Here is a 14,845-nt window from a genome sequence, read left to right as displayed (position 1 = left end):
TGTATCCTTATATTAATCAGTGCTATAGATTCTCATCCAGTCTTGTGTGGAATTCTTCTTTAATTGATTCATGTAGAGGTGTTCAACAAGGAGATCCGTTAGGTCCACCACTTTTCTGTTTAACCTTGCATCCAGTCATTTCAAATTTAGGGTCAGAATTTAATATGTGGTACTTAGATGATGGTACATTAGGTGGCAATCCTACTACAGTGTTAGACGATTTTCAACATATTATCTCATGTGCAAATGAAGTAGGTTTAGAATTGAACTTTGATAAATGTGAGGTTTCAGTTTTAGGTCCACAAACTAACACGCAATGTATACTAGAATCTTTCCAATCAGTTTCACCAGGTATTTCATGTATGACTCAGGAAAATGCTGAACTTTTAGGTGCACCTTTGACTCTTGAATCTATTGAACATGTTTTCCGCAAAAAGATTCACGCTTTTACTAACATGGCTGGTCGATTGCATTCCATTCCAAGCCATATTGCGTATTATCTCTTGAAACATTCACTAGCTATTCCACGATTAGTTTATCTACTAAGGGCAGCCCCTATTTTTAAATCTCCACATTTGCTAGAGGAGTTTGATTCATTGCTCCATAATGCCTTAGAACAAATTACAAATTGCCAAATTAATCCTTTGTCTTTAGAAGAAATTGCATTACCAATTAAATTAGGTGGTTTAGGAATTAGACAATCTAAAACATTAGCAACTCCATGTTTCCTTGCATCTTCATTTGCCACCACTGACTTGGTTTCTTTAATTTTGCCCTCGTATGTCACTGCTTTGTCCGATTCACTTGTGACCGAGGCGCAGGACTTGTGGAAGTCAATTAGTTGTGAAGAACTACCTCGCAGTACAATTACTTCTTTTCAATCATCCTGGGAAAGTCCAATTTTCAATTACGTATCTTCACGTATCCTGGAATCATCCACCACCCCAATAAATACTGCTAGGATTTTGGCATCAAGGTCAAAAGAATCAGGTGCATGGTTGCAAGCTTTACCATCGAGGAATTTAGGCACACTTTTAGACGATAATTCCTTCAGGATTGCAATAGGTTTGAGGTTAGGGTCAAATTTATGTTTCCCTCATAAATGTGTTTGCGGCGCACAAGTAGATGAACTAGGCTTACATGGTCTTTCATGTAAAAAAAGTGCTGGCAGGCACTCTAGACATACGCAAGCCAATGACATTATAAAGAGAGCCTTAATTTCTGCAGACATACCAAGCATTAGGGAACCATTAGGGTGTTGTAGGACAGATGGAAAAAGACCGGATGGTCTAACACTAATACCTTACAAACAGGGACGCTCACTAATATGGGACTTTACATGTACAGACACTTTTGCCCCCTCTTATCTCTCTCACACACTTAGACATGCTGGCACAGCAGCAAAACTAGCCGAGACCAAAAAACACAAACTGTACTCTGAACTTAAAACAAACTATATCTTTGTTCCGGTGGCTATCGAGACATCAGGAGTATGGGGGACGGAAGGGTTGAAGTTCATCCAAGATGTTGGGAGGAGGATGAAGGATGTCACTGGACCAATGTCGACAACTTTTCTCATTCAACGGATTAGTTTGGCAGTTCAACGCGGGCAGAGCCGTACCGTTAGATTCTTAGACCTGGTATGTGCTTGAGAACCGGGCCCTTTCATAAGTTGAATATATTCGATATTATGTAATGCCTTTTTACACTAGAATACCAAGAGATTACACTTGTATGTAACTACGTAAAAAAATGGTAACAAATTATTTGGATTTTTAACGCAACCATATGCATATGAGCGAAGGACATAGAAAATGCGATCAAAAATACTTGTTACATAAAACCGCATGTGTAACACATACTTTAAACTTACATACAATGCGATGATGTGAAGTGTTACCCTCCGATTTGGTTGAAATTTTAAACTTATGTGATCCAAGTCTATACAACCAGCGTTTCTTGAGGCAATTGGTTGGATGGTCAGAATTTTACAAAATAGTTGAGGTCAATGTTGAAAAAACGGGGGATTCTTACCAAGCAGATGAAGCAAACTCCCATTCACTTCGAAGCGAAAAATCACCCATTTTTCAACTTTCAGATAAAATATGTTGACAAATTCCCACCATCGCATAGACTGGATCTACTGCACTGACTGCCTCAAGAACTTCGTAAGTTTGTCCCTGGTTTAAGCAAAATTGGCCCCTTCGAAATCAATTCAAGCTACCATGGCTTTTCTACCCTTGCAGTTTTGCATAATTCGTGCTTTCAATTAAAATAATCTGAGATTATAAAATCAAAGTTGCCAAATTTTACCATCGTTTTGAAAACATATGTAGCTGTGATACACTTGGAACTATGTATAACTATATTTTACTTTCAAATTGTATTTGTTCATGAACGAAAGTCAAAATTTTTGTCTCTGGACAGTGCAAAGGGAAAAATACTTGTATTTGTTGTTATGCAAGGACAGTGAGTAGATCTTGTAAATACTTAAATTTTAGCCAGTCAACTTCCCAAAACTTGGGAACAGAATTTTGGGTTGGTTGAATCAAGCCCAAGACTATGGATTGTCCGGTGAAACATAGTGTCAAGGTTCCCTCTATTAGTGCACCCAGATAAAAATGAATTTTGCACATGTGAGAACCATAAAAACTAGCAAATTTGATAAGCTTTCTAAAACTGAAAACAGAATTTGTTTAGCTCTTTTAGTTAAAAAATGACAGCACAAAATTTAGAGGAAGTGGAAAAATTAGTTTGCCACTGGTGCAAAAAAGTCATTTTTTCGGATCGGAAAAAGGCTCGTGACCACTTTATCGGTCAATGGATGCACCCGACAAAATTCATCACACAGTATACATATCTAAGGATCGTGAAAATGCAAAATATAAAATTTGGCCTTGTCGACCTGTCCGCCAGAGGACCAAAATACTGACGAGAAACGTGAAAAAGTTTTTCTGAAAAAATCCCAACAGATCCGTGTGGGTTGCACCCAGACAACTAAAAATTTCAAAAACCTATCTTCCCAAAATCAAGGCCAATAAAATAGGCTTCAAAACTTGCAACACTAAAACCGTGCCAAAATACAACGAAGATAAAAAAAGACGTAGCTAAAACAATTTTTGGAAAACTTGTTGAGAAAATGTTAAAATAGACTCCCAGAAGTTTCTTGTGGATGATGAAAACTACTGCTCCGTTGACCTCGATTCGTCAATCCTGTAAAGTTCTACTCATGTAGAAGTAAAAATGAAGTTTGTTCGAAATATAAATTCAAAAACAAGCAACATTTCCAATGAAATACATAAGATGGTCGAAGATTGACAAAAATGTTAAAGACTCAAATCCATTCGCTTCCACCAAGAACATGAACTTCGAACTTTATTTCAAAGAGTGTATCATCAAGCGATAGATCCCCTCTATCAAAAACAAACGCGTTTTGTTTTGGCCGGACATGGCTACGGGGTAGAATACCAAAATAGTGACAGGGTAACATGGAGGAAAAAAACTGATTTCTTCGAGAAAAAAGACATTTCCCCAAACGTACCTCAGCGTCGACCAATTGAAATATTTTGGGCATTAATTGAGAAAAAAATAACAGAAAGAAATTTTGAAAAATTTCGGCGCGTTATAGAGAAAATCATCATAGAAGTTGGAGAAACGAGTGGCAAAGCGCTCATGAGAGGTCCTCGACAAAGTCTTCTCTCCACCGGTACGGAAGGGGTATTTGGACAAGTGAAGGATTAAAAAACTTCGGTCTGGTCATTGTTAATATTCCACAAAAGTTTCGTTAGATTTGATTCGTGCATTCATTTTTTGTACGTTAAAATAGCTTGACACTTAACTTCACCGGACAGTCCATAGCAGAAGCTTAGGACCTTAAGAATACGTATTTAAATTTTTAATTTCGAAAATCTCTGTACGTATTTCTTAAATGAAAAAATAAAAATTTACTTATGGCATAAGAAGGCACAAAATTAAGAGTTCATTGAACAACAGTATTTAAGGGTAGGCTCCTTTTGAATGGCTCTATTTCTATTTTAATGGGACCTTCAAAAAATTCCTGATTAGTCGCCACAGGACGAGTACCCCCATCTTCTCCAACGAATGTGTCTCCTTCGTATCTTAACGCACTTTTGAACGTGAAGTTTCAAGAAATTTCGGAAAATTTCAAGTTCAGATGCACTTTACTATATGAAGAAGGCATATTCGTTGAAAAAGATGGGGGTACTCCTCCTGTGGCGACTAATCAATAATTTTTTGAAGAAGGTCCCATTCAAGTACTTCCATCGCTGAACCCAGGTGGGTTTATCCAGAAAATCAAGTCATGGAAATCATAAAACCCACTCCCATTTGAATCTGTAGCATGGTACTACAGAAATTATTATTTTGCTTAGCCGAGCAAGTATTCAGCTTTTATTATTGGTATCGATTGAGAAATTTGATGCATATGTACTGAAAATACAAAGCATTTTCGGATGCTTGTCGACGGAAAATTGTTGATTGATAATGGTTTCAGAGCGTACCATTAATGGGGCTGTCAAATCTTTTCCAAATTTTCAAATCCGGAATTCGAATTAGCCGACTTCGTTGGGACCCAATTCCTGATTTGAATTAATTATTGCTATTATTAATTTCCTTGATATTCGATCGGATCAGGTGGACGTCAAATAGTTTCATCATCACATTCAAGTGCATTTCAGATTTCTTGAAGTTTTTTTCAATATTTTCGAAAATTACCATTTCATCTTATCATTTCTAATAATTTTTTGAGCATATTTTTCAGTTAATATAATGATAAAATGTGAAATTTCAAAAAACTTGATTTGCTGCCGAAGGTGAGAACACAACTAGCGGAGATGAATAACATGTAACTATTTTAAATCCATACCTTTCTCAATAATTTGTATCTTTATATCGTAAATGAATTTTGTCTTTAAATTGAGAAAATCCGGATTCTGTTCAGAATGACATCCCGATTGCGAACTATTCAAAATCCGAAAAGTTCAGATTTACCAAATTCAGAGTATCCGGATTTGACAGCCCTAATAGATTTCAACCACTTTCATATTTCACAATTTCGTTTCGAAAAAATCAACAATAAAAAAAGTAATAAAATGAAACATGTTTGATTTAAATTCATACCAACATGGAAGCCATTGAAAAGGATTAAAAAAATACTCACAAACGAAAAACAATTGCTCACACACAAGATCTATCGGCTTACATTACGCTGGATTTTTAAAAAGATTATTGTTAGTCTCGAAATGTTTTTTTTGCAAAATCGTCAATACATAAAAAGTCCATTATATCCAGGGGTGGGCAAGATACTTGGTCAAGATACAAGATAAAAGATACAAGATAGTATCTTTATCTTGTATCTTCATCGCCTGATCAGAGAAGTATCTTGTATCTTGTATCTTCTATCTTTTAGAAAGTCGAAAGTATCTTGTGTAAGTATCTTATCTAGATATGCATGGCAGAAAAGTATCTTAAGATACTTTTGACAAGATACAAGATACTTTTTCTCAAAATTCCGTCAAATTACGTCAATTTCTTACTAAAGTCAGTCAATTTGACCATGAATTTGTCGTAACCAGAATTTGGTGAATTTTTAGTTTATGTTTTGCCAATTCGTAACAAACTTGTACATATATGCAGATATATATATATATATATATGTACATGTGTACTCGTACATACATACTGATACATACGTTGCACATTACATCTACGCTGAACTAATGTATAGATCTTATAGGGTTTAGTTTGAATAAGCAGGGAATATTGTAAAAATAATACCAGCTTCTTAAGAATATACGTATGTTAGGTAGAGTTCTAGTTTTTCGAAATTTAGACCTTTTTCGATGTATAAGCACTGGCAACAAAATTTGTAAAATGATTCTAGAGTGATTTTAAATTTTGTACTCACTAGATTTTTTCGGTTAAATGATTAAACATGACTAATTGGGCATGAATACCAAGCTAAAAAAGAAAGTATCTTATCTAGTATAAAAGTATCTTAAGATACATATCTTGTATCTTGTATCTTGACTACTCAATTTTTAGAAAAGTATCTTGTATCTTGTATCTTGTGTACTTAAACAAGATGTATCTTTTATCTTGTATCTTATATCTTGTCTTAGAGAGTATCTTATCTTGTATCTTGTATCTTACGACCAAAGTATCTTGCCCACCCCTGATTATATCTAGTGTAAAGCAGCCGACCTGGCCGGGCCCCTGCGGGCCCCGGGCCTGGTATTCCGTACCACAATATACCACGGTTGGTACGGTACTGAACGCGGGAATGCGGCATCAATCATGGGAGCTGTCCCCAGTCAACGAGGATTAGAAGAATTATTTTATATTTTAAATGATAGGTCGTTTTATTTACAAAAATCATGTAAGGGGCCGAATGGTGATCTCGGACGCCTATCCGGATCAAGTAAAGGTTTTCCCAACCCACCAACATCGGGTTTTTCCTCTACTCCCCAAGCCAACTAAGTGTATTTCATAGTTTATCAATGTTTATGTTAATAATAAATAATACCCTTTCACTTGGCAACCTGCTAAAAAATTCATCCAAGTATTTATGCAATTTTTTAAAAGGGTTATTTCTACACAAATTGTATTATTTCGATTTTTTTTACGAAAATCAAGGCAAATGCATAAAGTATAAAGGAGGTATGATTAAATATTAACATAAAAAATAGTGCGAAATAAAGTAATTTCTAATTAGAAAAAATCATGAAATTTTCATGAACTTTTCTTTCAAACCGAGTGAGGGGCACAAAGAATTAATGAACGAGGGAGTTTTAAACTCAATAAAATAAATAAACACAGTATGTAATTAATTAGTTTTCGACTCGTTTGCCCTCCACATTTATGAAGACAGATAGGTCAATGGTGCAAGGTAAACAGTAATTGTGTACGTAGTTTTGTTATTTAGTTTGTCCAGTTAATTTGGAATTTATTTGTGCAATTTTTATGCAGTAATATTACACATTTATTAATTTTTACACACGTAAATTATTTAATTGTCATGTCTAAATTTGTGTGAATTTTAGATCCGGTATGGCCAGCAATCTGTGCTTTCTCTGTTTGCAAGTTATCGCCAAGGATAAGAAAAGTGATGGCGGAACATGTATCAAACTGGGCACTTTGTGCGAATTACTAGCGCCTTCGAGTTCCAGTAACAATCCAACTTGTCATGGTCAATTTGATGAGGACGAGACGTGCGGATTCTGCCCAAATTGTTATCATGTTGTTGGCGAAGTGGAAGGAATTCGTGAGCAAATTTCTCTACTGGAGGATCAAGTTAAGCTAAAAGTTGGGCAAATTAAGGACAAAATTTCGAGTTATTCGCTGGATGTAGGAGGGGATAAAATCCTGGATATTAGGAATCGTGTATTTCTTATGATAACAAGTTCAGGTTAGGAAATATTTCGCTAGTTAAATAAAAAGTTATTAATGATTTTGATCATGAATTGTTATAAAATCAGGAGAGATTGGCCATCAGCAGGATGACAATTTTTTCCCGAGTCAATTCCAACTCAAAGTGGAACACGAAGTGGACCATGTCGATGATGACCAATTGTTTGAGCAGTTTAATAATTCTTACGGAAACACGACCTCTAACCATGAGCATGGTGCTAAAGAAGAGGATGATGAGTTCGATCAAACTGGCGACGACTTTGAGGACGATGACGGTTCTGACTTTTGCATCACACCGTTTGCTAAGAAAAGTCTAAAACATGTCACAACCAAGAGGAAAAAGAAAACCTCGCTAGGGTAAAAACTACACATTCGCCATCATTATTTTAAATTCACACATCTTTATCAATTATAATTTTATATATCAATGGATTTTGTTCCCTTCACAGAAATACAAACAAAAAGAGGAAACGATCCTCGGAAGTTCAACCCAGGTTGACGAAACGTATTAAGCGTGAGCCTCGACCAATCCTCGAACGGACACGGTCATCCTCTCGAGTCAAGAAGCCTGTACTTCCTCCTATTGAAGTTAAGAAAATTCTCAAAGTCGCTCTGGAAAGAATCCCTCCAGTCAAAAAACCCAAAAAAGTTTGCCCCTACAAATGTACTTCTTGCACCGCTGCTTTCTCCACTCCGAGCGGCCTTACTCGCCACATAGGAATGGCTCATGGTTCAATCCCTTGTTCCTCTTGTGGCGCCACGTTCTCCTCGACGGATGAAAAATACGCCCACTTGAGAGAAGCCCACAACATCCTCCCCCACCAGTGCACCCTCTGCGGCAACAAGTTCCGCTACGAAGGTCGACTTGCCGTGCACATGGTCATCCGACACGAAAAGGGAGAGAAGAAATTTTCCTGTGTCAAATGCGGCAAGGGCTTCGTCCTAGAAGAAAATTTTAAGAGACATGTGGCACTGCATGAAGTCGAAGGGATCAAACCGCTCGTTTGCGACGTGTGCGACTCCAGATTTGAGAACGAGGAAAGAATGGAGATACACGTTGCGACGCATGGACCGAAATACCCGTGCAATCAATGTGGGAAGAAATTCCACACCAGGCCGATGTTGGCGAGGTGATTTATTAACCATGTGGCGCTTTCAAGATATGCAGATCTTTTCATTTTTTGTAACGATGCCTATTCCATATTTTTTTAGACACATGCTCACCCACACGAGCGAAAAATTAGAGAAATGTCCCCTGTGCTATGCCTCATTCCGGGATAAAATAACTGTGGAACGCCACATCGCCCGGAAGCATTCCAATAACCCGTATAACCTTATTTGTCACATTTGCGGAAAGGCGTTCAATATCCCCTTCGATCTCAAATCGCATATTGACCGGCATGAGGGGAAATTACAAGTTACTTGCGACACGTGTGGGGAAAAACTTCCCGACAGAAATGCACTGTCAACACATCATGTCAGGGTGCATGGAGCGGACCCTTTAGTTTGCGACGAGTGGTAATTTTTGCAGAGTTTTACGCTATGATTTTATTATTTGAGTAAATAAATGAATTGTTTCGAAAATCTAGCGGCGCAGTGTTCACTACGCCGTCCGGGTTAAAAACCCATAAGCAGACTCATGAGGGGATTAAGCCATTCAAATGTGATGTAAGATTTCATAAAAATTTTTATCGTTGGTACAGCCAAAATTTTAGGGACTTTAAATGTTAAGAACAACGGAAGTTTCCGTAAATTTTATATCAATATCGAATCGTTCCTACCACATATTAGTATTTCCCTCATTATTAACTAATCTTCTTATTTTTGCTTAATTACAGGTTTGCGACGCTCGTTTCCTCAGGAAAACGGCACTGCAGACTCACATGACATCGCACACGGGAGAACGTCCTTTTCCCTGCTCTCATTGTGAGAAGGCCTTCAAAACTAGGAGTCAAGTTAATCAGCACGAAAAACTAATTCACACGAACTTTGTAAGACCCACTCCCCACAAGTGCCCCCACTGCGATAAAGCCTTCCCACGTAAGTCTTATCTCGAGGGTCACATCCGTTCCGCCCACACGGGCGAGAGGCCCTTCGTTTGTGAAGAGTGTGGAACTGGGTTCGTGCTCAAGTCGATGTTAAATCAGCACTTGAAAGTGTCGCATGGCGTGGGTGTGACCACGGAGAAGAAAGAAAGACTGCCCAGGTCGAAGAGAGACCTCGACCGTGTAGACTCAACTGACCCTTATTCAGAGTGAAGTTGCCATCTCATCATAAATAAATATCTGGTCAATGATAATTTTCTAAAAAACTTGATAAAGGTTAGTGTAGCCTTTGCTAGTTTTGTATAAATTCTTGCCCTAAGGTTTTGTAATACATACAAATTAATTTTTTGAATTTGTATGATTTCTGTAGAGAATATGATATTGGATTGTCATGATTTTTGCTATAAATTTAAAATGTTAAAAAATTCACAAGATGGGTATCAGTATTTGTAATTACAAGATCAATAATACAAGGTCGAGTATAAACAGGCAAATCCTTATGTATTTTCATTGTCATTACAAACATGTAATTATGTATTTCCATTTAAACTAAATCAACCCCGTCTTGCTGGAGCACGCTGGTTAGCACTGTTCGACTTGCCACTAGTGGGGGAACCTGGCGCAGTCCTTCCGACGGCCGTATTATCCTAGAAAATATGTTACAGAAAAATTATCTCATCATTTTCATGAAACTATTTGCATAATAAACAAGTCCCAAACCTGAATTGCTTGCGGAATATGATCCCCCACGGGATGAAAGCCTGTCTCGTCGGCAACGTAGTCGACCTTAATGGTCCTCCCATCTGGAGCAATGTAAGAATATGACCCCGTAATTACGACCCTCTGCTCATCTCCGACCTGTTTCAACGCCCCGCTTTGTGAATGGGTCTGACCATCGGACAACTCCGACACCCAGTTGAAGGTTTCGTCATTCTTTTCAAATTCCGACCGTGTGATGACCGTGTCCTGATCGGGGTTTCGGGGTTTTGCCCCCTGTTGTGGTCGAGCCACGGCGCACAGGGCGCAGGCCGAGAGGATGATGGCGACGCACTGAAAATGGAAATAATATGCAAATTTATAAATAATGTGCGATACGAAATTTTTATGTTTTTGCAAATCTTACAGCTTTCATCGTGTTTCTGGAGTCTCAAATTGTTATTAAATATTCTGAAGATGTGACATTAACGAAGAAGATGACACCAGCACTGTAAGTTTATTACTGCCAACATATTAGTGAAGATGCGCCCTGTATCCATATCGAGATGGGTCAAATTTCAAGGTGACCATGCAGCGTCATAAATACAGATAAATACCAAAACCACATTCACTTTCGTAAAATTACGCAGACGAATAAATGTGCGAATAAATGATCACACTGCAGTGAAAGGGGGTACATAATTATACATGTATGCGACATGTTGATCATGATCTGTCAAGGCAGCCGAATAGTTGTTTTAGCATAAAACAGGAATAATTAAATAAGTTGTTGATTTTGTTTCTGTGCTTATAATGATTATATAATAGACTTACATATACAAATACGTAAAGTTTTAGGTTTCTCATATAATTTTGTTATTGTTGTAAAATATAATGAGATACATGTTAATCAATATCATTGTATGACCTATGTACCTAATTCTTAATTGTCAGACTTAATAAGACAAATTACTTATAAAACGACAAATACGTGTTTCAAAATATTTTGGACTACATTAAATTACAAATTGTCTAAAAATCAGTCTTATCATCCCAACCAAACCTGTTGCCCCACTCCCCACACCACTCCTTCCTCCACGATGACAGATTCCGTCAAATTATTAGCACCCTCACGACTTCCACCATCGGCAGATGATAACCCTTCTTCCCCCACTTTCTTCTTAGGTTTGACCTTCCACGTCTTGCTATGCTTTCTAAGTCCACCCACCATGATTCCGTGGTGACCTCTGATATGCCAGGTCAACATCGTATTATCCGAGTAGGCCGCGTCACAATGGGTGCAGGGATACTTAGGTCCATTACCGGTATGAAGTTGGCGGATATGCCATTCCAGCAAGCCCTTGGTGGGGAACCCCTTCCCGCAGGGGTCACATTTGTGACTAGTTTCCCCATCGTAATCCGCGTTATGAATGTGGATCATGTGACGCAGGACGTGCAACTTCTTTCGGTATGTGTTTCCGCAACTTGGGCAATTGTGGCGTCGTCCTCCGCCCGTGTGGGTTTGAGTGTGTCCTGTGAGACTAGACTTTGTACGGAAGGAGGCATCGCAAATCTGCCCAAGAAAGTGAGTCCAGTAATTGAATTATAAATTAAATTGACCAATAAATATCCTCCTTACGTCGCATTTAAACAATCTTTCAGTCGTAACCGGTATCGAGTGGCGCATTTTGTGTTTTTTTAATGCCAGCAAAGTCACGTAGCTACCCCCACTAGAAATATGTAATGTAAATTAATTTCGTAACGGATTTCGCAAATACAGTAAGTAACCACTACTAATTATCTTACCACTCGTCACATATGAAAGGTTCGTCCCCATGCATTTCCACCCGATGAGCCTTCATTGTCGTGACAGTTTTGAACTTCTCGTCACACGAGGAACACGAGATGATGACCGGTTTACGCAAACTTTTGTCCTCATGCACCTTCCTGATGTGGGCATTGAGCTCTCCCATGGTGAAGAAACTCTTTGGACAGATGTGACATTGGTGCATTGGCGTGGTCTCGTGGAGGGCGAAAATGTGTCTCTGTCTGGTAGAATAGTCAATGAACGTTTCCTCGCAGTATGGACATTTGTGCGATTTTTCACCCGTGTGGCGACGCATATGCCTGAAAAGTAGGCACATAATTAATTATGTTATCTTACAATAAATTTAAGTAGGTAAATATGACTCCATTACTGAACTAATAAGTAGTGCATACGACACTTGAAATCGCACAGGTCGCACTGCACTGATTTTACATGAGTTTTCGTATGTTTATCCAAAACATCACGGGTCGAGAAGCGAGAATCGCACACGTTACAAACAAAGGGTCGCGTCTTTTCAAATTTGTGAAGGTTCACGTGTCGTTGAAAGTTCTCCTCGAGACTGAATTTTTTGTCACACTGGGGACACGTGTGGCTCTTCTCGTCGGTTTCGTGTTTCATATAGATGTGTGCGCCGAGGGCGGTTTGTCTAGCGGTCTTTTTATCGCAGTGGGGGCACTGATAAGGACGCGTCGTGGAGTGGACGTTCTTTATGTGGTCGTCTCGTACCTGCGAGGCGCAAAATGTGGATGGACAGAGCGGACAGGGAAGCTTTTGTCGGGCATGATGGGCATTCAGCTCATCCTTTGAAGGCCAATAGCGTTCACAGAGGGTACATTTCCACTTGGTACGACCGACTTTTTTGTTGGGTAGATTTAGCTCATCAGAGTAATCAGAGTCGTCAAGTTTTCGTTTCTTGAGTTGTCTTTTAGGTAGTATGACTCGATCTTCTTGGGCTAATCGTTTCTCCTCCGCAAATAGTTTCGTCAGATTTTGGGACATTGTAGGCTTTTTGGGTCGTGTAGAACGACGGGTAGGTTGAGTTTCTTCTTCATTCGCAAAAGCTGGTTTAGATTTTGCAGAACACTTGTGATTCTTTGCCGGACTGTAAACACAGGAAAACAATAGTCAGCTAAAAGTTCCAGAAATATGTTTACATATGTAATTTAGTTCAATACATGTACCGACGTGAAGGTGAAGGAGGAGGTCGCTTCCGTTTGGGGGCCCGAACTCTGACAGGAGCAGTGAGATCCGGCAGGATGCAGAAAGAAGAATCTGCATCAGAGTCAATTTCTAGTTTGTGGGGGCGATACTCATCCTCAGAAATAGTGGGATAGCCGTCTAAAAAGTCATACTCCTCTTGCACTTGTTCTTCTTTCACTTGAACGTCCCCCAACTCAGCGGTTTTGTTATGATTCTCGTCTGGATTTGAATTAAATTAAGTATTAAATTAATCATTTATTATAACAAATATTGCTGGAGCGAAATAGATATACCCATTAAATAATTCCTAATCGCTAGAATCCTCCCCAATTCGACATATCTTTCCTCTCCAGTTTCAATTTTTGTATTGGAATCCAAAATTCTGAGTTTAATCGTGTCGACTTTTTCACGAAGGCGAGTCTCCAACTTGAAAATCTGGTTGCGAATTTCCACCGCCTCACGCGTTGCCAAAAAACAATTTTGACAAAGGAAACATGTGTCGGCGTCTACATACGTGTTAACGTTTTTCTGGCAGGAGACGAGGGGGCGGAGCAATTCATAAAGGGTGACAATTTTAATGCTCGTCGAGTCGCCAAAAAAATTAGCATTGTTAAAGCTTGAGGAAGAATCATCCTTGTGTAGACACAAGAGACAAGTTGTGGTCATAGTGAGGTGACGCCGGGCTGAAAGTTGATCATAAAAGCTTTTTTAATACAGGTTAAAACAGGGCAAATTAAATTAGTCTTAATAGTGTGACTCTCACCCTAAGATGAGAACAGGAATATCTAGATTACAAAGTCGAAATTATTAAGCATGTAGCTAAAATTATTTAATTTTTATTTATTGTTTTAACAATACTTACTCTACATTATGGTTGGCGACGTTTTCCCCACTAATGCGTAATGGTAGGCAAGTTATGTTATCCGTAGTTTTGCGTCCATTCCCTCTGCATGCGATATTCCGTCAGGTAACGCGCCCCATTTCCTGTTAAAACAAGAATTAAGAAATTAGGCATGTAGTGCTTCAAAATACATTTAAGGCTGAAAAAGGCTATCTATTAAATACAAATGGACAACTACGACTATGTGGGTTTGTTTCGTATTATTATTTGCATGTCGAGTAATTGGAGCAAATTCAAGCTATGCAGAGCAGATGTATGTATTTGAAACTATCTTAAAAAATAAAACTTTACCAAAACCGATGTTAATATGCGTTATCCTCAGTAATTTGTTATTTTGTTAAATACTATACTTTGACTTTGCTTAATTTAAGAAACTACAAATGTTTATAAACAATGTAAAGTTTACTGTAAACAGATGACAAAATTTATAATGTTCCCACCACCAAAGTTTTTATGGTGGTGGTTTCTCCTCGTTTCTGAAATGCTTGCATGTAATAGATAGATATATGCTCGTCTTTGGTTAGAAATCTCACACACATTTGCAAATATGAAGTTCCTAATTTTAATCAAATTTGACCAATCGTGACAAAATCAAAATTCGTTTACAGCATTGTATGCAAACTAAGAAGTGTAATATTATACGCTTATCAACCTCATCGTCAGTTTAATTTTTCGAACTAAATGCACCATCAGAAACGCTGGCAAAATACATACAATATTTTGATCGCCATTCTCCCCAAGGTTTCG

At 38.3% G+C, this 14,845-nt stretch overlaps 3 protein-coding genes across 4 annotated transcripts; 1 reads left to right on the top strand and 2 right to left on the bottom strand.

Annotated features, from left to right (window-relative positions):
* Positions 1–6,780: 6,780 nt before the first annotated feature.
* Positions 6,781–9,967, top strand: LOC110849079 (oocyte zinc finger protein XlCOF6). Of its 2 annotated transcripts, none has more exons than XM_022096466.2 (7): positions 6,781–6,922; positions 7,062–7,426; positions 7,497–7,785; positions 7,878–8,558; positions 8,641–8,946; positions 9,018–9,096; positions 9,267–9,967. In XM_022096466.2, exons 2-7 carry the CDS (start codon positions 7,069–7,071, stop codon positions 9,684–9,686), a joined length of 2,133 nt encoding a protein of 710 aa, XP_021952158.1. In that variant the 5' UTR covers positions 6,781–6,922; positions 7,062–7,068; the 3' UTR covers positions 9,687–9,967. The 2 variants fall into 2 exon arrangements, with proteins under 2 accessions (XP_021952158.1, XP_021952150.1); XM_022096458.2 differs by having other exon boundaries at positions 6,789–6,907.
* LOC110849097 (cuticle protein CP14.6) lies at positions 9,949–10,829 on the bottom strand. The gene is made up of 3 exons (XM_022096476.2): positions 10,597–10,829; positions 10,194–10,523; positions 9,949–10,120 (listed from the first exon to the last, which is right to left on the bottom strand). Exons 1-3 carry the CDS (start codon positions 10,603–10,605, stop codon positions 10,028–10,030), a joined length of 432 nt encoding a protein of 143 aa, XP_021952168.1. The 5' UTR covers positions 10,606–10,829; the 3' UTR covers positions 9,949–10,027.
* A 139-nt stretch (positions 10,830–10,968) lies between these two features.
* LOC110849068 (zinc finger protein 888) lies at positions 10,969–14,544 on the bottom strand. The gene is made up of 9 exons (XM_022096447.2): positions 14,390–14,544; positions 14,060–14,181; positions 13,961–13,982; positions 13,491–13,880; positions 13,179–13,416; positions 12,368–13,099; positions 11,976–12,296; positions 11,809–11,899; positions 10,969–11,742 (listed from the first exon to the last, which is right to left on the bottom strand). Exons 4-9 carry the CDS (start codon positions 13,861–13,863, stop codon positions 11,218–11,220), a joined length of 2,280 nt encoding a protein of 759 aa, XP_021952139.1. The 5' UTR covers positions 13,864–13,880; positions 13,961–13,982; positions 14,060–14,181; positions 14,390–14,544; the 3' UTR covers positions 10,969–11,217.
* Between the last annotated feature and the right edge of the window lie 301 nt (positions 14,545–14,845).

The sequence above is a fragment of the Folsomia candida genome, unplaced genomic scaffold (genome assembly GCF_002217175.1).
Source record: "Folsomia candida strain VU population unplaced genomic scaffold, ASM221717v1 Fcan01_Sc001, whole genome shotgun sequence".
Classification (NCBI taxonomy): Eukaryota; Metazoa; Arthropoda; class Collembola; order Entomobryomorpha; family Isotomidae; genus Folsomia; species Folsomia candida.
The sequence above is the reverse complement of the archived record's forward strand: the minus strand, read 5'-3'. Positions and strand labels throughout refer to the sequence as shown.

Bases quoted from the DNA above. Each gene is read 5' to 3' on its own strand.
- LOC110849079 (XM_022096466.2), top strand. From the start codon at position 7,069: ATGGCCAGCAATCTGTGCTTTCTCTGTTTGCAAGTTATCGCCAAGGAT. The intron at 8,559-8,640 runs GTGATTTATTAA...ATATTTTTTTAG, and splicing joins ACCAGGCCGATGTTGGCGAG to ACACATGCTCACCCACACGA. The intron at 8,947-9,017 runs GTAATTTTTGCA...TCGAAAATCTAG, and splicing joins CCTTTAGTTTGCGACGAGTG to CGGCGCAGTGTTCACTACGC.
- LOC110849068 (XM_022096447.2), bottom strand. From the start codon at position 13,863: ATGACCACAACTTGTCTCTTGTGTCTACACAAGGATGATTCTTCCTCA. The intron at 13,100-13,178 runs GTACATGTATTG...CTGTGTTTACAG, and splicing joins CCTCCTTCACCTTCACGTCG to TCCGGCAAAGAATCACAAGT. The intron at 12,297-12,367 runs GTAATGGAGTCA...CCTACTTTTCAG, and splicing joins ATGCACTACTTATTAGTTCA to GCATATGCGTCGCCACACGG.
- LOC110849097 (XM_022096476.2), bottom strand. The intron at 10,121-10,193 runs GTTTGGGACTTG...CATATTTTCTAG, and splicing joins ATATTCCGCAAGCAATTCAG to GATAATACGGCCGTCGGAAG.